The sequence below is a fragment of the Cheilinus undulatus genome, linkage group 16 (genome assembly GCF_018320785.1).
Source record: "Cheilinus undulatus linkage group 16, ASM1832078v1, whole genome shotgun sequence".
NCBI lineage: Eukaryota > Metazoa > Chordata > Actinopteri > Labriformes > Labridae > Cheilinus > Cheilinus undulatus.
Window position 1 is genome coordinate 32,204,166 of NC_054880.1, and position 25,418 is coordinate 32,229,583.

The 25,418-nt window shown below is 39.2% G+C and overlaps 1 protein-coding gene across 1 annotated transcript in view; it reads left to right on the plus strand.

The window, feature by feature from the left end:
• Positions 1-4,597: 4,597 nt before the first annotated feature.
• nt5c1aa (5'-nucleotidase, cytosolic IAa) overlaps positions 4,598-25,418 on the plus strand; it is a 29,352-nt gene continuing 8,531 nt past the window's right edge. The window contains exons 1-4 of the mRNA XM_041809576.1: positions 4,598-5,163; positions 13,304-13,348; positions 18,965-19,132; positions 19,217-19,346. Coding sequence (XP_041665510.1) covers positions 5,008-5,163; positions 13,304-13,348; positions 18,965-19,132; positions 19,217-19,346 — 499 coding nt within the window. The 5' untranslated portion in view covers positions 4,598-5,007. The remainder of the gene's footprint in view (positions 5,164-13,303; positions 13,349-18,964; positions 19,133-19,216; positions 19,347-25,418) is intronic.

Genomic DNA, 25,418 nt, shown 5'->3' on the forward strand with positions numbered 1-25,418 from the left:
GTTACTTTTTAAGGGATCAATAAATCTACAATGTACATTCTTTAACAGGTCCTGATGGTATAAGTCCAGACTCCTGAAAGACTGTGCAAAATGCAAGGTGCTTCTGGTCATCTTTAACCTGAGCTTCCTGCGTGGTTCCAGTTCCAAAGACTTTGCATCTCTGGGAGCTGAACTACTTCAGACCTGTGGCCCTTACCTTTCATCTGATGAAGTCCATGGAGACCAGACATCAGGGTGGATAACGCTAACATCTACCTGCTGTACAGATCTGCGGTTCACCTGGAGAACCCTGGCAGTGCTGTGTGGGTCATGTTCTTTGACTCCTCCAGTGGAGTGCAGGCAGATTATCATCGGCTTTGTAATCTTTCAGCTGGCACCCAGACTGCACCAATGAACATCCAGAGACTGGACTGGTAGAGACACATAAAAATACCTGGGTGTTTGCCTCAACAATAAAGTGGACGGGTCAAACAATACAAGCGTCCTGTACAAGAAGGGGCAAAGTCGTCTGCACCTGACTGACTGAGGTCCCTCAGGACTCTGTCACAGACATTTTATGATGGTATGATGGTGTCTGCTCTCTTTTATGCAGTAGTGGCTGCAGAGGAGGGAGCACAGAGAGAGACAAAAAAAGGCTGAACAAGCTGGTCAAGAGGCGCAGGTCTGTTCTGGACTGTCTCCTGGACTCTGGGGAAGCGGGCAATAGGAGGATGTTGGTCAAGCTGACATCCATTATGGACAATCCCTCTCACCTACTGCATGACACAGTTGGGGCCCTGAGCAGCTCCTTCAGCCTAAGACTATTGCACCCACCCTGTAAGAGAGTGCGAGATCATCCATCCCAGGGATGGGCAGCTGTTAAGATTAATTGCTATTAATTCAGATCCGTAATTAGTGCATTATTATTTTAATACTGATTAATCTCACACTTTGTCTCTGTCAACACACTTTGGTTAAGCCACTTCGACTCCTCCCTACAGCCACAGTGATGACGGATAAGTCCATCACTGATCCTCAATTTTTCACATCCCTTTTAAAAACTACTTTACCTTCACCTTATATCCGGTTTTAAATGCAAAATAATAGATTTAAATTGTGATTAATGCAATTAGAAATGATGCAATAAATTGGTATTAACTACAGGGATTCTGAGATTAATCACAATTAAAAATGTTGATCATTTGACAGCCCTCAACATAAAATAAAAATGGATTGAAGCAACTTTTTAAATTACATTATCAGTAGTTTTACAATATACAAAGCGTCTTTTAATTGTATTTGGTAATTCTTCTTAAAAGAGTTTTAACGAAACACACTCAGTCTCCTTCAGTAATGTCTTGCAAAGAACAAGCAACGATATGTATTGTTTTGTCTGTTTGATATATTTCTAAACTGTGCATGGTGTTGTGCACATGGTTTTGCTTCTTGGCTGATAATCTTGTGTTTCCTTCATGTTTACAACTTGATACTAGAAAATGGCTCACAACCCACATAGTGCATGTTTGCCACCCCTAATTCAAAACCACCGTATGAAATTTTTTACTCCACCTCATATATATGAGTTTACATCGATGTGAATATATTTTTATGTCTGTTTGTAAAAATATGAAAATGAATACTTGTAAATTCTTCCATGGTCCCAATTACCCAAAAGTGTACCTTTCGTCACCCCATAGCGACATGTTGAATTATTGGTAATACATTTTTAGATATGTAATAGTACCTGGATATTTAATCCCTCTGTCAAATCAATTCCATTCACACTGTGTGTTTTTTAATATCTGGTCTTGATCCTTCCACAAGTGAAAGTCTACATTTGTAAATGTAAATGAGACTATTCTATCACTACTTTTTGTCATCTTCTATTAAAGTATTGTTGGTTCATTCTTCCCTAACTTTATGTTTTTTGTGTAAATTTCTTATTTAAATACTGCAAGGTTAGAGTTACACTTAGAGCAATGAATCCAGACTTCCACATCAGTTTTGATGTATACACCAAAGAGACTTGCCTTGAGGACACATGAGCATTCACTTCCTTGTAATATAAATATTGAACTGTGAAGCCATCATTGAAACACAATGACAAAAAGCAGAGGTAGTTTTCTGTCTGAGGGTCTTCTGCTGTGCTGTGTCCGACATGCCTGAATAAAGACACTAATAGCCCTGTGTTTAACATGTTCAACAACCTTGGTTTGCAATGAAGGTTACATCCATTATCTCTTAGCTTTAGGCTAATTTAACTCTCATTCCCTGATCAGCCTTCACTTTCTCCACTCTGTCCACCTAGAAGACATGGATTTTTTCCTTCGTAGTACTAATTTCCTGTACCATTTACAGTACCATATGGAAATCCTTTTTTGTTAAAAATTACTACTTTGAGGGTGTTACACCAGAAAATAGAGAAATTTTGTCAGTTGTGATGAATTAAATTACATCAGCTGATGAAGGGATGCACAACATTATTTGCATGATGTTAATATCAGCAAATGTTAGCATTCAATTATTGGCATCAGTAGATATTGAAATTTGTGCTGATATTTACAACTGCCATGTAGAGTTTTTAGCAGAGCCAATAGCCCTACCTCTGAGGAGGTTTGTGTCTTTTTCAGCCTCATTCTTGAAACACGACAGTAGGTCCTTAGCACAGGAGTTTCCATGTCTGAACTACAGCTAGTTAAACTTTTCTTTAAAGAATATTTTATTTCAATTATTTTTTCAGGATGTTTCAGTGGACTATCCTGCAGATCTGTCATTTAATTAGCATAATGATTTTAACTGTCAATGGCTAACTCAAAAAAGGTCACATTTTTATTTGATGCCTTGCTTACAGTGACAGCAGGTTGTCACTGTGCTGTTTGTAGCTCTCATAAAGGCACATGGAGCTTGGTTTTATTGTTTACTACACATTTTATCGTTCATGTCTGTTTCTGAAATAATAGACTGCCACAATAAATTCAGTTCTAGTAGAGGAGAGACCGTTCTTTACAATAAAAATGTGTTTATATATAGACATAAATGTCAGTATTGGCTGAAATGAATCTGGAAACATCAGTACACTGGATATTTGCTGAAATCAATTTTTGCCTCATACACACGTATGTGGTCACAGTGGTCACTGAAATAACTTTAAAGGGATACTTCAACATTTTGGCAAATTCGCCCATTGCCATAATTCCTGTAGACTTAGTAATAGGTTTGTTACCTTTAGTTGTCCATGCAAGCTATTTTTAGATCAGTGGGGCTGAGATACTTGCTGCTCTGCCAACGCTATGGAGTCTTATGGTATCCCAGCTTTCCCTCATCAAACTCAAGCTGTAGTGTGTACCACACTGAACATGAACCAGAGAAAGCTAAGGAGACGGTTGTCAGATTAGAAGAAAATTATAATCAAGCATGTTAAAGGTGAAGGCATCTCCAAGCAGCTTGATATTCCTGTGACTACACTTGCACATATTATTTAGAAGTTTAAGGTCCACATGACTATAGCCAACCTCCCCGCAAGAGGAAAATTGATGACAAATGATGAGACGAATAATACAAATGGCAACCAAAGAGCCCAAAACAGCTTCCGAAGAGATTAGAGGTGAACTCCAAGGCCAAGGTACATCAGTGTCAGAACGGACCATCTGTCGCTGATTAAGCCAAGGTGGATTTGGAATTATGATGATTTTGAATTAATAAACAGCATTAATATTAAATGGTAAGTGTTCATTGAAAACCGTTATCAGTTATGTCTATATTTCTATTCAGCAGTAGCTCCAGAAATGATGAATCAAACTTTTAGGTTTAACACTGGCTGCTGTGTACAAGTTACCTTGTAGAGTTGGATCAGCCAGATTCCATGTCTGTCATCAGGCAAATCCAGATGACAAAGCTCCGAACTGAAAGGTTTGAGTCCTGTCTGAAAACAATCACGCTAATCAGCATCATTTGAGCAGAGCGAGGCAGTAGCTACAGGTGAGGTTTAGTTGTTGGAAATGGGAAGTGTAATGTATACGACAAAGAGAACGCTCATCCAGTAACCTTCTGAGATTTTTTTGTAAAGTCCTGCCCTTCCCAAACACTTTATATGGGATGGTTCCAAGCTGAATAGGAAAGAAATCCCATGCAATGGATGCATGACACAGTCTATCTGGCTTGCCAGGTTAGTGTGCAAACATTTGTGAAGAATAGAATTTTACAGGATATTTAGGGGGAAAAAAATCAGGAATTTTGCAAAGCAGGCAGCTACTGTGTTTCTCGTTTTAGTGTATAAAAATACTTTATATGTGAAATAAATGACTGTTAATCCATCTAACTCATCAAAATAAAAATAATCTTTTTTCCAGGTTAAATGGCTTTTTCAATATAGCTATTTTTGCTCTGTGCTCTGTGAGTGCCTAAATGTCCCATGAGCCTCTTGGGCAAACTGCACTATCAACAAGGATCAGCAGGGGGGCGGAGCCACTCTGAATAAGGAAGCAGATCTGTGATTGGCCAGCGGGAGGACAGAGGGGAACGAATGAAGCCAGGGAGCAGTGAGAGTGATTGAATGAGAAGGGGGAGGTGGGATGGGGAGGAGGGGGCTGAATGTGTGGAAAAGAGAGAGGCACAGGGATTGCAGCAGATGGACTGCTGCACAGCCTGCAACACACTTACAAAGGACAGACTGTAAATGTGACAGTGTGAGAGTCTGAGAGCACAACAGACGCTGTGAGTGTAGGAGAATGTCTGAGAGTTTGTGAGCGTCTCATGTCCTCTGGAGTTAGACGCTGTGAGCAATAATCCTCTTGAGATAAAACGGATACAGACAAGTGAACAGGAGACGAAGAGGGGGCACTTTTGCTCTTCACACTTGGCCCGCTTTTACAGGCAGGTGCAAACCCAGCAATCTACTGTAGTACTGTTATCAATGCACTTGCAAGGAGTATCCTGATAGATGCTACGGACAGCAGTGGGACATTTTATCAAAGATAGACGAGTGAAGGAAAGTTTGAGGCCACTTTTGGAAGCACAGAGAGGGTCTCTATGGTGAAGATGAGTCTGGACCCTGTACAGGTGATGAGTGGACAGGCGAAGGAACTCAAAGTTGCCCCTTCATCCAACGGGGACAGCAAAGGATCATGGGAAGAGAAAAAGGAGTTTGATCAAGAAAACTTGGGCCTTACCACCAAGCCAAAACCAGTAAGTCTTAATCAGCAAACCTATCAGGGTGCTCTTTGCAAATGTTTAAAATATGTTTGATTTCAAATCTAAATGGTGCAGGGGTGTCTTGTTAAGATATGTTCTTTTTTTTTTTTTTTTTTTAACCATTAATTGCTTTGGAAAAGTCTGTGCTCTCTTTACTTCACTGTTGCCCCCCTTCTTAGCACCCCGTTTAAACCACACAGCTTGAGGCATGGGGTATAAATAGGGGCAGTGGTGTTATGAGGTGAAAGGAAGGTTACTTACATTTTAAAATTAATATTTTCACATAAGTATATGTTGTTTAAAGGGTTAATTACATTGGATTTTTCACAAGTTTCAATTTTATGCCTCTGAAATTACACTATATCAAACTATTTATAACAGACATCAACTTCAGAGCCAGTTTCTCAATAAACCCATGGCACATTATGCTGCATAAATGATAAAGCAGGACATTTCCTGTGTGAATGTTGACAAAAAATGGGAACATTTCAGTCAAAGGCAATGTAGCAGAGCTAAAAGAAGGTAAAAGCTGAGTAATCTTTGCTTAGTGTTGGAGGATTAGTGGGGTCACACTGGTGTATTTATAGACTGTAAACATCCATCCTGCTAAACCACCAATCCCAATATTACTGCCTTACATTACCGTAATATATATCTAATGGACAGCTCAGATCCATGAAAATGCACTGATGGAATTATCTGTGCTCACATGCACAAATACAACATTAAGAGTTAAGACACATTAAAGCATTATTGTATACAGCATGTGATTATAAGGTAATGGGCCACACAGATTACTGGTCTTCTATTCAGCTGAATGGATGGTTATAGTTTTGAGTACTGAGCAGAGTATTAGCAGGATCTATGTTTTTATCATCATTGAAAAAATTTAAAATATCTAAATTGATAATATTTGAAAATAATTACATTATTTGGCATGATTATTGCATATTTATTAAAACTGCAAATGTAAAATACTTAATACTATGTCCTTATTTTGAATGCTCTGTTGTTTTTTGCTATCTACTACATACCGTTAATTATAATGTAGAGTGGAAGTCTGGCTGCAGACATCAGACATACGTGAGTGCATATGTAGCTGACATATCCAGGACGGTCTCTGGACAAAGTAAGGCCCGATGCAGACTCTGGTAGTAGGCCCCCCTCTACATAATTATCAGAAATTTACAAACTAAATAAACAATGAGAGGAGCTGACGCTAGACAAGACAGGTTGCAGAACACGAAGTGAATTTACGGGACAGACACTGTAAGAGTTTCTGTGCAGCAAGTGCGTCTTCTAGGGAGCAGGAGAGAGAGAGGCGGAGCAAGCGGTCACGGCACACTTAATTCATCACATATGGCACATATCTCCTTACTAATGTGTGACGCCCAGGTAAATTTTGTTTAGTCAACACTGTATATACATTGCTTTGATCATATTAGGCCCTACTGTGTGTGGTCTGTGTATAAGAGGGAGGAATGGCCCTGGACTTCTGTGTAAATGCATGCACATTAAGGTACCAGCTTTTGATTGGTAAATAGAGAGGACTAACTGATGAAAGCTGCTCTCCTTAATGTGTTGTAAATTAATAGATCTCCCAGGTTTCAAATTAATAACTGCAATGTGTGTGATCAATTTGGATTTTTAAAACCAAGTAGTGGTTTCAACAGATCTTCTAAATGGCAAATGTCAAGTTACTTATTATCTTTTAAGTTCTCCAATTGTTTAAATGCTTGTATTTTAGCCCCAGCTTTATTGGGGGGTTATGGAACAACAAATGTCATCATTCATGAATTACAGCTAGCAAGGCCTTCGTCTTGATGCCCGTTTATATCAGTGTTTTGCTTTCTTTAAAAAAACTTCTCTATCTCTTGCTATTGTTTTCTTCCAAAAGCTACAGTATGGCTGACAGATGTGGATGGTGCTAAATGATTATGCTAGAGCATGTGCCAATAGAAATCAGCATCATGTGTCCGTATATGGGAACTACAAATGCGTTTACACATGTTTGCAGCAGGGTGCCGCTCAGAAAACAGCATCTACTCCTATTAGATGGGTTTTTTTCTTTATATTATATCTAAATGTAATTTGACATAAATACAGTATTGTATATCAATTGGATCATTAATCTAGTATCAATTGGAAATTGACATATTTGCAAGCAGAAAAAAATGCACAGCAACTGCATTGATACAAATGCCACAAACCCTGCATGCTTCCTCAACCGTTTCTGCTGTGCTCACCTGAAGTCACAGCTAAGAGGCTGGCAGGAAAAAACAGAGGTAAAGTCAGGGGAAATGTGGCACTTGTTAGATGGAGCTCACCAGAAAATTTTGCAGAAGGTATTGCATGTGTGAAAAAGCTAACCAGGAGTAATATGCTTTCCATAGAGTTAGAAATGCTATTTATTTACACCCATGTCTTTTAAAGGTGACATGTTATTCCCATTTTCCACCTTTACTGTAGTCTGAATTTAACATCTGTGCTGTGCTTGGGTCAAAATCGAATATGCAGTATATGAAGCACCAGAGGAGGTTTTGACCCTGTGTAAACCAGCTCTGAACTGCCTGCCCATATCATAAAGGGGTCCCTATATAAATGAAACAACCTAGTCATGACTTTGTGGGCAGACCACATGCAAATGTTGCTAACCCAACAAAGCAAATGAAACAAGACTGCATGTAGGCAAGATGCTAACGTGGCTAATATCATAAGCTTGAGCTAAACATCCAAAGAAACACAAAACATACTGGTTTGTAGATCTATCACTGTCAGTTGGTACTGAAGAGTTTGGGTTGCCTGTTCTGCATTGTACTGCCCAAGGCCGATGAAGCAGTTTCAAATGTTTGGCACACATAAGCAGGTTTTTCCAATCTGCTGACAGGATGTGTCCATTAAAAATAAAGTCCAGCCACTTCATTGTTCCTCTGAGGCTGGAGTGGCACATGTTGGTCTTTGCATCCAACAAATGAGCAGCCGCTATGTTGAGCTCTCCCGGTTGACCTGACTCTAGCGACTCCTTCACTTGCAACAGTGGCAGACATTTGCTAAGGTTTAGCTTGGGAGCCGCTGGTGAAGATAAGAGGTTAGTATTAAATCAGCAGATATTATTTCAGTGACTCACATTGATGTCACTTCTTGATGTCACAAGAAGAGTACATTTTGAACTGACCTTAAGTTTTCAGTTTTCATACATTGGCAGCTCACAAACAAAGGACTTGGTTGGCTTATTTCCCATATTGTGGGTCAGTAGATACTGCAGATAAACAAATATATGTTAACAAAATATTGAAAAAGCAGTTTTTTATGTAACATACCCTCTTTAATTGTAACCACTCCAGACTGAATTTGCTATGAAGCTATAGCTAAAGAAATCTGCAGTGTGCATTTGCTGGGGGATTCAGTATTTTTGTGTTTTCAGTGATTAAATAATGGGTTCAGATGGACAAGCCTTATTCATCCTGGATACAGTAGATTATAAAAGAACAAACACATCATCAGCATCTGTCAATCCTCCTGTTATTCAACAAAGGCCTTTATTGACCTGATTCCAGCCAAACCAGGACATAAATTATACATTGCTTGGTCATATTGTGTGTCACTGTATCTGCCAAGGCCTGAAAAATGACATCATCTCTGGCCTTTTGCTTATCTAAAAATATCAGCCTTCCCACTGTCTCTAACTCTGTCGCTATCTGCTCTCATTCTCACCTCTTTATTTTGCCCCCCCCACACACACACACTTCTGCTCTAACATGCACTCTGTTGTCTGGAAACTCCTCTCACACTTTTCTTATTAATCTCAGATGAATTAGGGGATTTCTCACAGCCTCAGAGACATAAACAAAAGATGACTCACAATACCAGTCCTGAAAATTTGGTAGAGCTCAAACAGGATTAACATATAGGATGATGAAGAAAGCTGGTCGGACGGTTTATTTATAAGACATATTTGTGTTTCACAGAACAAAAATACGCTGCTGTTCTTGCGCACAAAAAAAAAAATGAACACACGTGTATTTATAACCTTGCAGGTCTGATTGAAATGACTTTCCTATTGCTGAGCAAATCAAAAGGTAGGAGGGGATTTTGGTTACTGAGAGGCACTATGCAGGTAAGCCTTATGATTAATGCATTCCCTCCAAGAGGGCAGGCTGTTAACACTACCAGTATCATATCACAGCACAGAACTGGACACTTGCTCAGGGATCATTCCCAGACAGTGTGACGTGTTATTCATAGAGTAGACTGATGACTCGAATGGATCAGCTTGACTAAAGGTCTTGTACAGATAAAGTTATCTCTGACCTTATTGAAAACAGACCCATGTTATTGTGTCGCTCAGTATGTTTACATGGTCCAATTATTATCCTAGTCTGACTATAGCTGGACTTTTAAACAAATAGAAACAAATTAGTCTGACTGAAATCATGTTAAGCTGGATTTTTCAAAGTGAGGGCAGATAACGTAGATGGAAATCAATACTGCATGCATAGATGACTCCTACAGCTGATTTGTGGGCATGGCCATCTTGCAGTAGCCTGCTGACTGAAACAGCAGCATAGATAGTTGGATTTCAACATTAGACAGCGGTTCCTTAATTACGATGATCTAGTTAGATTTAACATAGTGGACAATAATTGATAATCAGTAAGAAATCCATTTTTTAAAAACTTGTTTGTGGGGCGCAGATGACCTAATGATTTAAGGTGTGCCCCATGTACACGGGTGGCCCAGGTTCAAGTCCTGCTTGTGTCTGTTCCCAACTCTCTCATCCCTATTTCTGATTCTATCCACTGTCCTCCTCTATCAATGAAAGCCAAAAAATATATCTTAAAAAAACTTGATTTTACACAATGTATTTACGATGAACTGTGTAATACAATGTTGCTCTACTCACTGGTTAGTGCAGTAGTTTAATTGCCTTTCATCATCCCAGACTATTCATAGCTTTTACATGGCGTCCCACTTTCGTGGATCCAGCCCTTAGTGGGCAAGATTGACTTCCTATGAGTGATGGGTCATTCGTGAACGAGCCATTTCAAAGAGCCGGCTCTTTTACGTGATCGATAAGAGCCAGATCCCGATTGAGAGCCATTTCATATAAACATTCCTATTATTATTTTATACAGATCTGTGTGTGTCTGTGTGTTATTTGATTGATTCGTATAGGTTATCTTTTATCCTCTACCACAGGTACACAATGCAATAAGGACTCAGTTTGATGGTGTAACATTAATGTTTCATGTCAGGTATGTCACATGGCCAAGCCAATGAGCAGATTTCATCAGGTGTTTTGGTGAAACAGTAGATTTTTGAAAAAAAAAAAAAAAAAAATACATTATATTTTCATCAATTTTTAAAATTGAGCATAGTTGGAGTAAATATCTGCCCAAGTATCAGCCGTATGTTATGAAATTGTTAAAACTGGCAGGTCAGTGAAGCCAAACTGGTACCCGAATGAAGAGCCATTTGGGAGCTGACAGAATTAGCAGCATTATGGAGTCATTATTGCTGCAAAACCGGGGAGCGCATCTGAAACTTTTGAACGAGCGACTTTTTGATTTTCGTCTCAGATTTTTTTGTGCTCCAAATACCTGCTTGTGTTCAAAACTTTAGTGTCTTGCTCAAATTTCCAGTGCTCGTGCTGTGACCATTCTCCTCTCCTGGAGGTTGCTTTAGCTTGCATGTGAAGCTACCACTTCCTGATTTTTTTTTCCCTGTGCATGTGAATAAGACTTTCTCTGTTGTGCTCAAAACTTTCTATGCCCGCATACGAAACTTTCTCTGCATACTCCAAACATGTTTCTGCTCTTGTATTTTTTCTTTTATAAAAAACAAACCATAGGACAAAGGTACAGGATCGACCAGTCATGTTTGCTCTGTTCATTGTGACTGTGCTGTTTTCCTTCAACCTTACTAAGGCCCCGTACACACGGAGATGAATTAAGCAGTATACGCAAAAGTTTTTTGTCGTATTGGCATTTCATCCACATGGAAACAGCGTTTTTGGGGGGCTGTAAATGATACTTTTTGAAACCGGAGTGAAGAAATCTGTAAACGCTTACCGATTTGTCTCCATGTGGACAGCCAACTGCATCTTCCTTGAAACAAACACGTCAGACATAGCGTAAGCCATATACACCCCATGCGCGGTCAAACCAAAACAACAATGGTGAATTACAGAGTTGTGTTCGTGCTGCAGAAGCTATTGAGCTTATTATGGCTTTTACAGCAAAAGCTGATGCTCCTTTACAACCACGGCGGACAGCAGACACCAGATGTTCTTAAATCAAACACGGAGAACAACCAGAAGGGCAACTTTGTTTGTGGCAGTTTTCTGTGAGCTTCTTCTTCTCTTTTGGTGCATTTCTGTGGCAGCACCACTTAGAGGCTTGGCATATATACTACAGTGTTTTTAGCCATTTTCAAAGGTTCCGTGGTTACACGGATATTTCCTGAAACGGTCCTGTATTTACAGAAAACTTTATCAAAATGAAATAGAAATATATTGTTTTCGTCTCTGTGTGGACAAGGCCTAAGAGAGTCCAAACATGCAATCATATACACACAAACATCATCTCAGTCAATTTCCAAGCCCTTTAACTCCAACTCATTTCCTACTACAGACCTCAACTTTGCTTTAGAAAGTAGATAAATTCTTCAGGTAGTAATGCTGGATTCACTTTTTTGATATCTTTCAAATCTTTAATAAATTATGTGATGAAATACATTTTGAGCGTGCAGAAAGAGTTTCGTACATAGGCAGGTTTAGGCATGCTGGGAGGGAAAGTTTTGAACAAGCACATAGAAAAATTCCGAGTGGCAGCTTCACAAGCAAGCAGAAGCAGCCTCAATGAGGGGAGAATAGTTAGAGCACAAGCACAGGAATAGTTGAGAAAATCTAAGCACGAGGAAAGGCTGAATTTATTGGAAAGCTTCAAGTAAAGTCTGAGTTCAAAATTTAAAAATCATGCTCTCAAAATGTTAAAAATTACTCTTGAGTTTTGCAACAATAACGACACCATACAGCACTATTGATCAGACATCATAAATGCAAAAACTGCCCATACTTTTTTGGACTTTTAACCTTGCACAAGGATAAGCAAAATGATTCTCCACTCCTGTAGTGAAACCAGAAGGTGCACATCACTGAAGATCAGTTCTGGCTGGAACTTTACTGTTTTTAGTCATTGAAAAAATGTTCCAGGTGCTGCACAAGGGTTTGACGAGACCAGAACCTCTATTTTTTCAGTGGATGTCAGGTGATGTTGATATGCATTATTGAAGAGGATTTGTTTTTGCCCTCCAGGCCTCTGCATAGTCAAGCTGAAAGCTATGGATAAGCAAATAGTGGCAAATAGCTTTCTCCCATAAATGCTGTCATACATGTGTTCTATTTTCTGCTATACACGTATCCTTTCATTAAAAAACAGCTCTATTTACTCTACTTTAAGTGGCTTTTACTTAAATGCAGAGTGTGACAGAGAGATGCTGCAGCTGTTACAGCAATTTGTCAACTTTTGATTTTTCCCTGGATTTATCTTTGCACCTCAGTCAGATCCAAACTGCACTAGGCGTTCTGCGCATGCTCCTTTGCACTGGGCTTTCACCAAGACGTCAAACAGCATAAATGCTAAGCATAGGAGAACTTGTGTGCCTTCGTCCATGTATGCGGATGGCTGGGTATTAAATGTAGAGAGCTGTAAAATTGGTCTTGGTTTTGCTGTTAGATATACAATCAGTTAGCTGCTTACTAACTTGTTAGCAGGGTCAAGTAGAACTAGGTCAAATAGTAACTAGCTCAATGAGTGCATATTGCCAACTAGAGTAGTGGAGCTGGACATGCTTCAGTCATATCAATTTCCCCCATGGCCTATACTGGGACAAGTAGTAGTCCAGTTAAACATCCCAGTCAAATTATTAGTATAGCTCAACTTAACTGTGCATCTAACCATACTGAGCATTTTGTCAGACCATTTATTTAGACCTTGTGACTGTGTTATAAAAATGCATGACACAGTATTAAAGGTTGTGTTTTTTGAACTGGAGGGCTTTTCAATAAAGCTCACCTGTGAGTTGATGATTTCTGAAAACCCTGTGAGTGAAAACAACCTGTCATTGTGCTAAGGTGACCGGGAGACGAGCCCGGAAGGTGGAGGGAGGCGTTTTCTTCGTAAGTATGTCCCATCATGGTCAAAGATTGTGTCCATGGCTCCTGAATGACCATCATCACTTCCTTCTCACTTTCTTTTAACCTCCACTGTGCAGCTTTTGTTGTGCCTGCATGATCACACATACACCCACTCCACTTACCCACCTGGCCTGGTGTGTCATCACGTGTGCTGTCATGCTGATTCATGTCATACTGGATAGTCAAACTAATGATTTGACGTGCTGTGTTTCTACTAGTTGATGGATTACATGGCCTGCTGTTGGCTGAAACAGAAAACTGAATCATCCAGTGATTCATTTATCAGTTAGTGTCCATGTGAAGTTATTTCTTCAGATTGATTTATTGCTGGTAATCTGTGAAAATTTCATCTGTAGATTACCATTTACCACTGTTATTTTATTTTTCATGGCACCAGTCCAGTGTTTTTAACTGTTTTCTCTGTTTTGTACTTGCTCACAGATTCTTTTGGTGGTTTTGAATTCTGTTTTCATATTTAACTGCACCTCTGTTGAACTCTTCAAATGGATGCAAGTTGTGCCAAGCATGCATGTGCAATTTCGACATCCCAGCATCCTGGGATTGCATCAGAATTGTTTAATCAAAACTTTATCCAAAACTCAAGCATGTTAGGGGTTGTTTTACATGTTTTAAGTGTTTGAAAATGTGAAATGTCTTTGGTGAATCTACTCCACAATGATGTCTTTATGAACTCGAAGGTGTAGTGAGAATAACAGCATTGAGTCTAGACACTGGTGATGAAGAAAGGATAAGATGATGAGCGGACTAATGAGGAGCTTGACTCAGATACTGATGAGTTGACTTGGAAGTAGCGATGAAAGGATGAAGGATGGCTGGACCTGAACACCGGAGAGATGTAATGGAGGTGGCTGGGGTGGAGGAGGGTTGCAGCAGTCATACTGAAACAACAGACTGCAGAGGAGAGGAGAACTGATTTTAGAATAGGACCGCAGCAGGATGATTGATCAAAAGAGGTTGTGGCAGAAAGGGATTGACTGTTTTAACAAGTACTCCTTGAGATAAACCTGTTGTACCATTAAGGTTCTTAAAGTGGACACTAATAACCTCAAGATAGCCTCAAAAGAGGCAGTAAAACTCCAGAATTGACCCTAGTGTATGTGGTAAAATAATGTGAGGTATATGCTCCTCAGTTTGCTGTTAAATGGCTTATATAGTACATAAGTTACCATCTAATCCAAAAAAGTACATCCTAATTTCCTAGAAGCCCTAAAGTCACATTTTGTTCCTGGGAATGAGCAGGAATAAGAAAAGGATTTTCAGCAAGCTGTTTTCATGCCAATGTCATATTTCTATCTGTGCTAGAGCCTACATCAAAAATACGTAGCAGAGTAGAAAGAGGCTTAAACATGCTTAAACTGTGTCATTGACTTAAGTGATTAATGTAAATATAAAAAAACAGTGACCAACATCAACCTTTTAGTGCTCTGTCCAATCTGAAATCGGAAATTAGCTTTGGGGCAGCACAGCCAGGCAGAAATCAGCTAGTCTTTGTTTACTTCTGGTAGTTTTCCCAGAGAGGAATTCTGACCAATTAGAGGGCACACAGTCTGGCCCCCTTGTATGGTCCCCAGCCCAAACTCGAGGTAATTATGCAACAATGTTAGCCAATGACTAGAACTAGAGCAGACAAAGGCGTGGAAATGCCCCAAGGATTAAATCAGCAATCTGTATGTGTAACACGTGAATAGTAATTTGAATAAAGAAATCTTGTATCTTGTCACTGGGATGATTATCTCCGCCTTAGTGCTGTGTGAGTCATTCGTGTGTGTGTGTGTGTGTGTGTGCATCAGAGTAGGTAAGTAGGTGATATGTGGGCAGCCTGTGTTGCTGTTATGGAACAAGGCTAAACAGAAGGACAATGGCTCTCTGCCCCTGTCAGCCTGTGGCCTATTTACCCGCAAACAGCAACTGGTGCATGGAAACAAACGTGCATGCAGATTACTCTCACACTGCATTCACAGAGTGAATGCATCGACTGGAAGCATGAAGTGATGAGTGCTGCATGTGTTTGCCTTGAGGGTGTTTATTTTATAATGCATTATAAACAAATGACATATGTTATCATTAAGAATACAGGCGACATTCATGATTCAGGTCTGTGACTCATTATTACAATACATATATCATACAAACATGCATACATACATATGTACATACAAACACCAGATTCACTGGACAGTATATTTAGCCAAGTCTTGTGACCTGGTACAACCCTCTTACACTGCTCCCTGCCCCCATTACCCCTCCTCCCACCATCCAGGCATCACCTGAGTTGAGCCTCCTGCTGTGGTCACTGAAGCTGGCTGCCTCCACAGGAATTTCCCCCTCCCCTTCAAACATGAGCACTGCGTGCACAAACACATGTTAGGCAATATGAGCACAGCACGAAGCCAGTGAGCAATCTTGCTCCTTTAATATGAGCTGCCTGAGCTCATGTCACCCACTCAGTCAGTATTACAGGCAAACAGACTTTTAGAATGGCACGCCACTTTGAAAAATTATGATTTTCCCTCCATACAATAGTATTACATATTTTTCCAGAAGAAAATAGTCTGTCTTGAAAAAAGTCTTTCTTCTTACACGCAGTGCTGACATTTTGGACAGTTTCACAATTTCAGCACTATTATGAGGGAGGTGAAATACAGAGAATCTGAATTTTGCTTCTCTCATGAGGAATGAAATGACCTGAGAGAGATCAGATATAAAATTAACAAGGTAGATTTCAATGTATGAAATTTAAAATCAGTTCTACCAGTTGTTTAAATGTGTGTGGTTTAATTATTTTTATTTTAAGGTTTAAACTTTTTAAGATGATTGCTGCTATCATTACATTGCATTACACGACTCCTGCTTTCACAGTGTAACTTATTTTGTTGGAGTTACACACAAAAACAGGAAAATGTTGTAGGACATTTCCATTACAAAAAATTAAAACTCGTTTGTGACTTACAGGTTTTCAGGAATGTAAATAGTTTGAAGTTAAAAAGTTAAAAAAAAGTATTTTTCCCATGCTATGCAAAAACTAGAAATTAAATTGAAAAAAAAAATGTGGAATTGCCAACCAAGTAGTTTAATTAAGGGCACAACTTCATAGTAAAGAGCAATGCAACAACAAATTTCCAGTTTAATGTGGAATTATACTCTTGCTGTGGTTAATGTAGTTTAGGCCAAACTGGCAAGTTTCACAGAATTAACAGGAAGCTTGGCTCTCCTTTTAGTTTTTCTATCCAGGATCTGAACCACTTGTTCTGTTGGCTGGATGAGAGGTGGAGTACACTCTGAACTCCTCAGCACTCGGTACCAGGGCTGACAGAAGCTGTGTTTCCATTACCCGTAGAAATGCACAAAATCTAAATAGCGCAATAAAAAAAGTGGTCATTAGGAGGTTTTCAGATGTTTTGATATAGTAGTATATCACAAAAGTGTAATGGAGACACTTTTCCATATTTACACGTCACAGGACGTCATGTACGAAGTCACATGACCAGTTTACTCCGAGACAACATGGCATGGTACATCTGGACGGAAGTGGAGACAAGATTTTTCTTAACATCAGACTTATACCCTTATACGTGCCTTTGCCATACATACAGACTTTGCCACTGAATGATTATCTGTTGCCCTCATGTTTTGTTCAAAATTATGTATTATGTAATCATAACTGTACCAACATGCAACAAGTTTTGAGCTTCCAACTTCCTTGCAGCAGAATCACGCGAGATTAGATTTTATGAGAATTGCAAGGCTCATGCCCAAAACTGTCTTCCATGGAAACATATTCAAAGTGCAATTGTACTTAGTTGAAATTTAAGAAATATCACTTTTATTTTGTCAAAAACTGTAATGATAACCAAGCAAGAGACACTCATGTCTATGGGCAATTTAGAGTCAGTATTCAACCTGTCTTTGGACTTAGGAAGGATCTAGAATTCATGGACATTCGACTTTCTGAAGTAAATCATTTGAAAAAATGAACTTATACTTGATAGTCAAATTTTTTTAGATGCACCTGTATATTCAAGTAGGCTTTTCTTCACTCTTCATTTTACTTTTCAAAATTTATGCTTAGTAGCAACTCAGGACCAAAAATTCTGATTGTGTGAAGTCTTTATCAGTCAAATCAGACCATTTTACACTTTCCAGGCTTGGGTGTACATGTCAGTCATGCTGATGTTAGAGATTAAAACCAAGGATTTTATTTTCATTTTCTAAGCACTTAATAAAGTTTTAAATCTTTTTAAGCATGTCAACATTAATGAAGTTAATAACCATTAATTAAGGTCCAAAATTGGTGTTCTAACATTTTTAAATTGTGATCATACGCACGATTTATTGTCCCTTTTAACACACTTTGGTTAAGGCTGGCCAGCATCTCTCTGCAGCCACTGTGATGTAAAATAAGATGGTCACTGCTCCTTAATCTCTCATTTCAGTTTAAAAAACTCAGACAGCTCAGTGGACAAGTCAGAAATCATCTTCACCTCTTTAATGAGCTCTTGTTTTAATTTCAATCCATAGTAAGATCCTTTTCTTAGATGAAGTGTATGTTTAAATCTTCAATCTAAAAGTAGGTCTGTAGCCAAACAGGAAGTCAATTACTCTTAGTTTAAGACAGTAGAAATATCAAAAAATGACATAAAAACGGTTTTAAAATGCAAAATCATGGAATTTTGAAATGCAAAAATTCTGGGATTAATCACAATTACAATTTTAATCTTTTGACAGCCCTAACTTCTATGTAAAAGATTAAAATTTTATTTTAGTTAACTTAAACGATATTTTCATTTTAGTTTTAGTTAACTATAATAAACTTGTACTGGCAGCCATTTCTACAAAAACAATACAATTCATACTGCTGAGGTTTACCCTCGGCTACATGTCTGGTTGAGAAACAGAAACAGTGAAGATGCTTTGGGGATTTTATGTTTCTTTTTATGAATAAAAGATATTTTTTAAAAGTATCATCTAAATTCATGTAAGGATCATCTTAATTGCAGAATTAATCTGTTAACCCTCTTATGCACCAAAAAGGCATCTGAGTACTCCTACTGTGTAATTAACGCATTACCCATAACACCATTGCTCAATATTTAATTTAGTATAACACATTGGGTACAGAGTATATATTTACTACAAAAGAGAAGGTGTTTTGTTTGTTAAATTTTGAAATACAAAGTGTAAATGAAAAATTAACTTTTTTTATACATAGCTACACGTGGCACCCTTCTTCTTCTCTCATTTTGTGTTCGTTTCAGTCCGATAGTTAGCAGTCATGACAGTAAGCAAGGGTTTCACATATTTTGCATGCACTGAGCATGTGTTGTGGCGTGGATGTCTCAATAAAGTTTTACGGTGGTACCTTTGGGGTCACATGCAAAAATGAATAGCACCCCTGATGTGACCTGCACTTATAAAAAGGGAGCATTTAAAGTATTATTAGCAGGGTTCATTTTGAGACATCCATTCCTGTGACGCCTCTTACCTCCTCTCCTCCTGTGCTCTCCTTTATCGTTGCATGCTCATCTTCTCTGTTCTGTGTTCATCTATCGTTTTCACTGTTTCCTCTCTTTTCTGCAGCCAAAACCGGAGAATGCGGTGACCATCGCTGTTTCTACCCGGGTCTTGTTCAGGACCGATCGGGAACAGAAGGTGTTTGAGCAGAAAGGTGTTGAGGAGTATTTACGATATCAGATCGAACATGAGAACGAACCCTTCGCCCCAGGGCCTGCATTCCCTTTTGTCAAGGTAAACATCACAGAGATACAGAATACAGAAGCTACACCCTGACTTTTGTGTCTGTTTAAGCTGACTGTTGTTGTATCCTGTCAGGCTCTGGAGGCGGTGAATGCTCGTCTGCGAGAGCTGTACCCACAAAGTGAAGAACTCTTTGACATCGTTTTAGTGACGTACAATCATGCACATGTAGGAATCCGGCTCATCAACACCATCAACCATCACAGTAAGCTCTTACAGAGAATTAAAGCTACAAAATGTATAACTTATGCACTAAAACATCAAGTTGATGTTTTTGATATAAAGGACTAGATATGAATTGTTGGTTAAGGCCTTACATCACCTGAAATAATACCAACAGTTTTCAAAGGCAGAAACTTTTGAATCTTATAACCGTAACAGATCTTTTATTGTTATGGGGGCTGTTATGACATGAGTTTCTCTGTTGCTGCATCGTATTCATGTTTTGTGCCGCTTTCTTGTGATAGACAATGGTATTCTCTGCCATCGGCTGCAAGTTCAAATGCCCATGCTCACCCTTGCAACTCCACACCCACTCCATAAGGTGTGACACCACTTGCCATTTCCAGGTTGCAGAGCCAAGAACTGAGGACTGTGTTAGTTAAAGACAGAACCCTATAGGGTGTATTTACATAACAGTAAACCAAGGTTTTGGTTTCATGGTTGAATTTTGCATGATGAGGGAGAAAAGCTGTTACAGGTGCCTCTCCTTAGTCATGCTGCTAGCAATCCCAGAATGCTTTGTGAACAGTTAGCAGTGCAAACCAGGAAGGCCACTTTTTAACCTTTCCCCATTTATTATGGGAAATTCATCACTGAAACAGAAACACTGGTTTACTGTTAAGTAAATACACAGTATGGAGTGCTGTTGTGTTGAACAGATCCTCAATGCATATCAGTCAGTAAGCAGTGGAGGCTTAGCTGCTCTGCTATGGGTTGCACCAGCTGTGAGTAAGTTTAAACATTTGAACCTAAATTACCACATTTTAGGTGTTGCACCAGCAGAGAATGTTTCAACATGGGCTTAAGTTATAGCTTAAATCTCACACCTACTCCTACTAGGTGTAAAATCCTCCTTAAAATCTGGCTGTCATGATGACAATTTTGAAAGGTGGGATAACTCAGAGGATGATGAGGAGCTGAGGATTTTACTGAACATTTGGATCAGCAATGTGTTCTCTCTGATCAGTAACACTGTTGTTTTCCATGAGCATTAATATCTGACCAATACAGCGAGTGTCCACTTGAGGCTGGCTGCAGGAACATCGGAGGTCCCGTCTGAACACCTGTTGAAAAGCCGTTTTTTACACTAGAAATAAACTGGTTTACAGCCTGGTTCAAAAAAACAAATGTGTCCGGTTGAGACACGATTTTAATATGGAAGCCACCACGGATTGCTTCAAAAGCAGTCTGAGGCCACCTATTGTAAGCAGATGGCTGACGTCACACAGGCTTTGTCCAGTTCCTTCTACAGTCTATGTTTGTTAATTATCTGTTACCTTGTAACTATGCATGTTTCACTCACTGGTTACTTCATAACTGTCAAAATTAGTGCAGATAAACTAAGCACAAAACAGTAAATTTGTGTTTGGTAGATCATTTCTCTGTTGTAGCAATGATTCTTGGCATTAAATCTTATACCATTCGAAAGTCTGTCATCTAAAAGGTAATTAAAAAGGCTTTCCAACAGTATAAGATTTATTGCCAACAAGAAATAATCTACTAAACACAAATTACCTTACTTTTGTGCTAAGTTTAGAATTTAGTTACTCATTTGTTCTATGGTTAACTAGTAGTTAATTACTCATTCATCACTAAGTAACTATTGAATTTTTGCTAAACTTTATTGTAAAGTGTTACCCTTAAGCAACCTGATAAAGATTTTCAATGGGATGACATAACCCATGCTGTTCCAGGAAGGCAAAGCTGACGCAAGTTCAGCTGAGAGGCAAACAACAAAGTGTATGAACAGCTGACTGTCAAACCCTTCCCAGGGATATCTCCCACCCTGTGATGACATCTTACTTTCAGACCACTTCCCGTTCAGCTCCTCTGATGTTTCCGTATCCTCAGAACTTCAGGCTATGACGGGTTCAAACTGGTCTCCTTTGGGATGTAAAAATAATCCGAGTGACCCACAACAAAAACAGTGGAGCCACCAAAACAACACACTGTCCTCTGATGCTTCCATGTTAGATCTCTCAGAAAGAGGGGCCAAACAGACCCCTGAATTCTGACCTTCTTAGAGAACTAAATAAAAACACAGCTTCTTTGATAGCATAGAAGTTGTTGGATGTCATCCCTGCTGTGTCGGCTGGCAGAGAAAGAAACGTTCGCTTGATGCTTTGTTTCACATTTGAAACTAAATATGGGCACCTGAGAGAAACATTTCAATACTCATTTATCTTTCAGCAGCTGCTTGCTGTTATTTTTAGCAGCTGCAGGACAAGTAATACAATTTCTCACCGCTTTATTTGGATGACTAAACAGCAGGCGCCCGTTTGTGAAGGACAAGCGTAGGTGCCTGTGAGCTATATCATGCAGCAGATTGCTTGCATACATCACAGGATGCAGGTGAATGGCAGGTTCATGCCATGTGTCCAGCTAATTAAGTGTTTATGTGATGACATTATCGTTCTCACAGCTGAGCTACTGCATGGCATTGTTGTTGCATTCAGTTTGCAAAATTTCCCGCACAGACACACATGGAGCTGCTTTGCATGATGGAGCTGTTCACTCTTTGATGTGATGGCGTCCTGCTGATGTCCTGCTTTCCTATTACCATGTTGATCATCTGAACAAGCAAATAAATATCCCTGAGATAAATGATATGAAAGTACTCACAGAGAGAATAAACAAAAAGACACAAAGATATCAGTGTTAAGAATATTTTCCCACACTCTGGCATCTGTCCAACAGGAAGGGGACATGTGGGAGGTTTGTTGAGGCGCAGTGTAGTCGAGGGTCAAACTCACCAGGGCCCGTCTTCAAAGCTAGATAAACCATTGAGGAAATATAGAAAGGACCTAAGGTTCTCTGAGATCTCTTAAGGGTTTGTAAGGGGTCTGGGGTTTTTATTCTGTTCTTTTTATTTAAACTCCTTCTCCATCTGCCTCTGGCCTTGCTATACTGTATGTGTGTCTTTATTTCATTCATCTTTGTTCCTAGACTGCCCTAAATTGCCCTTCTCCTAATTAAAAAAATACATTTTACATTTTGCATCTATCAGCATAATACTACAGTTTCCTGAATTTCATCAGCAAAAAGCTGTTCAGGAAGTTCAATTCTTCCAGGATATGAGGATGTTAAATCATACATTTTTTCACAACAGGGTTGTCAGTGTAAATGCAATTAAGGTCCAAAAACAACCCATTTATATTTGAAAATGCATGCTATTTTTTCCTACTCCCATACTCACTGTAGTAAGTTCCTGCTCTCACAGTGATGGCAATATGGGACCCTACCATGCAGTGGACAAGTCAAAAGTTATTTGCACCTTGAATAATGAAACACTTCTCTTTTAGCATTTGTGCTGATTGTTTAAATTGTGCTTCATTGAGCTTTTTGTTTTCTTGGTTAAGCTAATTCCATAACTTTTGGTCCATCAGAAGTTCTGTATTTTCTCTCAAAGAAAAAAAAAACAGGTTTCAATCCAACCAGGAAGCAAACTACCCCATAACATAAAAGAGAACAGTTTATTTAGAAAATCGTGTAGCTTAATTGATAAAGTCCAAGAGCAAATATATGAGCCCATGACATAACCAGTCTTGATGGGGAATTGCTCCGTCCCCCTAAACCTACAATGATATAAAATCACAGAGCAGTTCATCTCAGGACAGTCTGTTGTGAGAAGATGTCACTGCCTTCATTGAAAGTTAAAAGCCAGCTACCAGCTGTGTTTTTTCTCACTGTGAGTTAAATTTGCCAAATCTATCAGCCACAGTTGCATATGGTCATTAAAAGCATCATAACAGAGAGATTTGTGCCAGAAAACAGTAAATTTAATCCCCAACCCCTGTCCCTCTGCTCTGGCACAGAGCCAATTAGCTGTACTCTGACCTAAAGATTTTTTTAAATTTGAGAGGATCATATTTCTCATGAGTGGGCGTGGCTTCGGCTCATTCAGCCCACACTCCCACACTATTCTAGAGCAGATTATTCTGCTTAATTTTTCATGATCTGAAGATTGAATTTAAAAGTTTTGTGATGCTTTTCATGACTGAAATTTGGCCTGGTGGTTCATAGCACAGTTTCAACTGGAAAAGCACTCGGAGAGCGCAGACCTCTGCCATTAGCCTTATCTCCCAATAGTAAAGAATCCTTTAAAAAATTCCTGGAGTGATTCGGATCACTCCCAAAATCTAATCAATTCTTCCTTATGCAATTTCTGCCATTTCCTGAAAATTTCATCAAAATCTGCCCACAACTTTTTGAGTTGTGTTGCTAACAAACTAACAAACAAACAAACTAACAAACCCTGACGATCACATAACCTCCTTGGTGGAAGTAATAACATTTTTTTGGAGTTGCTTGGAGTGTCCTTTTGCCTTCATGGTGTAATGGTAGCCAGGAATACTGATTAACCACCGACCTGATTTCAATTTGATATTAAAGAGGGTTTTTTTGTCAAAAAAGAAAAAAAATTATACTGACCATGATTAATTTATAAAAATCACTTCAAGGCTAAAACATCCAAGGAGGTGAATATTCTTTATGGTACTGTAAATAAAATAAAGCCTGCATTTATTTCCATTATTGAGATTTATAGTGTCTCTCCAGGTACTCTGGCTTCCTCCCGCCACTAAAATTTGCTCATCAGGTTGATTGATCACTCTAAATTGGCCATAGGTGTGAGTGTGAGCGTTCCTGTTTGTCTGTCTTTATATGTCAGCACTGTGATTGACTGGTGACCAGTCCAGGGTGTACCCCACCTTTGGGGTACACCATAGAAAATGGATGGCTGGAATATTTCTATTGCCCTTTCCTATATACCTATGACCTTATGAAAATAATATTAGCAGTGACAGCTCAAGGTTGTAATTTTGACGACATCTTGCAAACTGAACATTTAGTCAGTAAAGCCAAAATTAAAAATGGCCTCTATGTTCAACAAGTATGAAGCTTGTTTTATTAAAATGTTTCTGTTATCAGATATGTACTGCCTCGCTCAAGCCTTACAACAACAATGAAGACCACACGGACGACGCTAATTTATTTTACTTACTAATACAAACTAACAATGTGGTACGTGATTATGTGAGGGATTTGTGATGGCTCATTTAGAGTGCAGATGAAAGAAGATGTGTGCTGAGCAGTGCAGCAGACCAAAGAATGGAAGGGAAGGCTTAGACTATACTCTTATGCCAAAGTCAGACAACAAAGAGCTCTCACAGAGCTGTAAATGTGTGCCACAGAGCTTCCTGACTTATGTGTTACAATGGCCAACGTGATGACATCAGAAAAAAAAGGTTGCACCGCTTGACTTTCTGTAAGGAGGCTGTAAGACAGCCCAGATGTGGCCTTCATAGTTGTTCACTTGAAGCCGTTGACCCCGCTCTTTGGTTTTACCAGTAGATGGATGGCTCTGTCTGCCCCTTTAAAAGCTTCCTCAGACAGGTCAGGTATGAACCAGTAACCCCTGTAGGCTACAACCAGCTAACCCTGCCAAACAAACAGACGTCCAACATCAAGTATGTCAGCTTGTCCATTTATTATCTTCTAATAAAGAAGTCTGAGCCTAATCTTTATGGGAAAGCATTATACATTTACTTGAAACCCTTCCTTAATGTTAAGGAAGGCTAAAGTAGGCGTCTTATTTAGCATAACCTTAAATAAACAACATGATCTCTCTTTTCAGAGTCAGCAAAGTGATCATCTAACCTGTCAGAAATGCGTAACTCAATCCATCTGTGCCCATCCATTATACATATCATAACCTTCAGTTCTCTCTCCATCTCCTCTAATCATCCACCACCATCTTAGCATTAGTCTATTGCTGTACTCTTGTGGCCTTTCCAATAGTTTCTAATCCTCTGTTATCTCTAACTCTCATACATATTGGCTCATTTTACCTGAGCAGCTCTGTAAGGACACCGTTACTTAATACGGGTCTCTCCTCATTCCCCACATGCCATTTTTCCACTGCTCTTTGGATCAGCCAACAGCCAGGAAATTAAGAGGCTCGCTGAGCCAAATGCAAACAGACACTTTCCCACCATTCTTAGTTCATTTTGCCTCTCATCTGCACAGCCTCGTCCCTCCTACTCTCCCCTCTTCC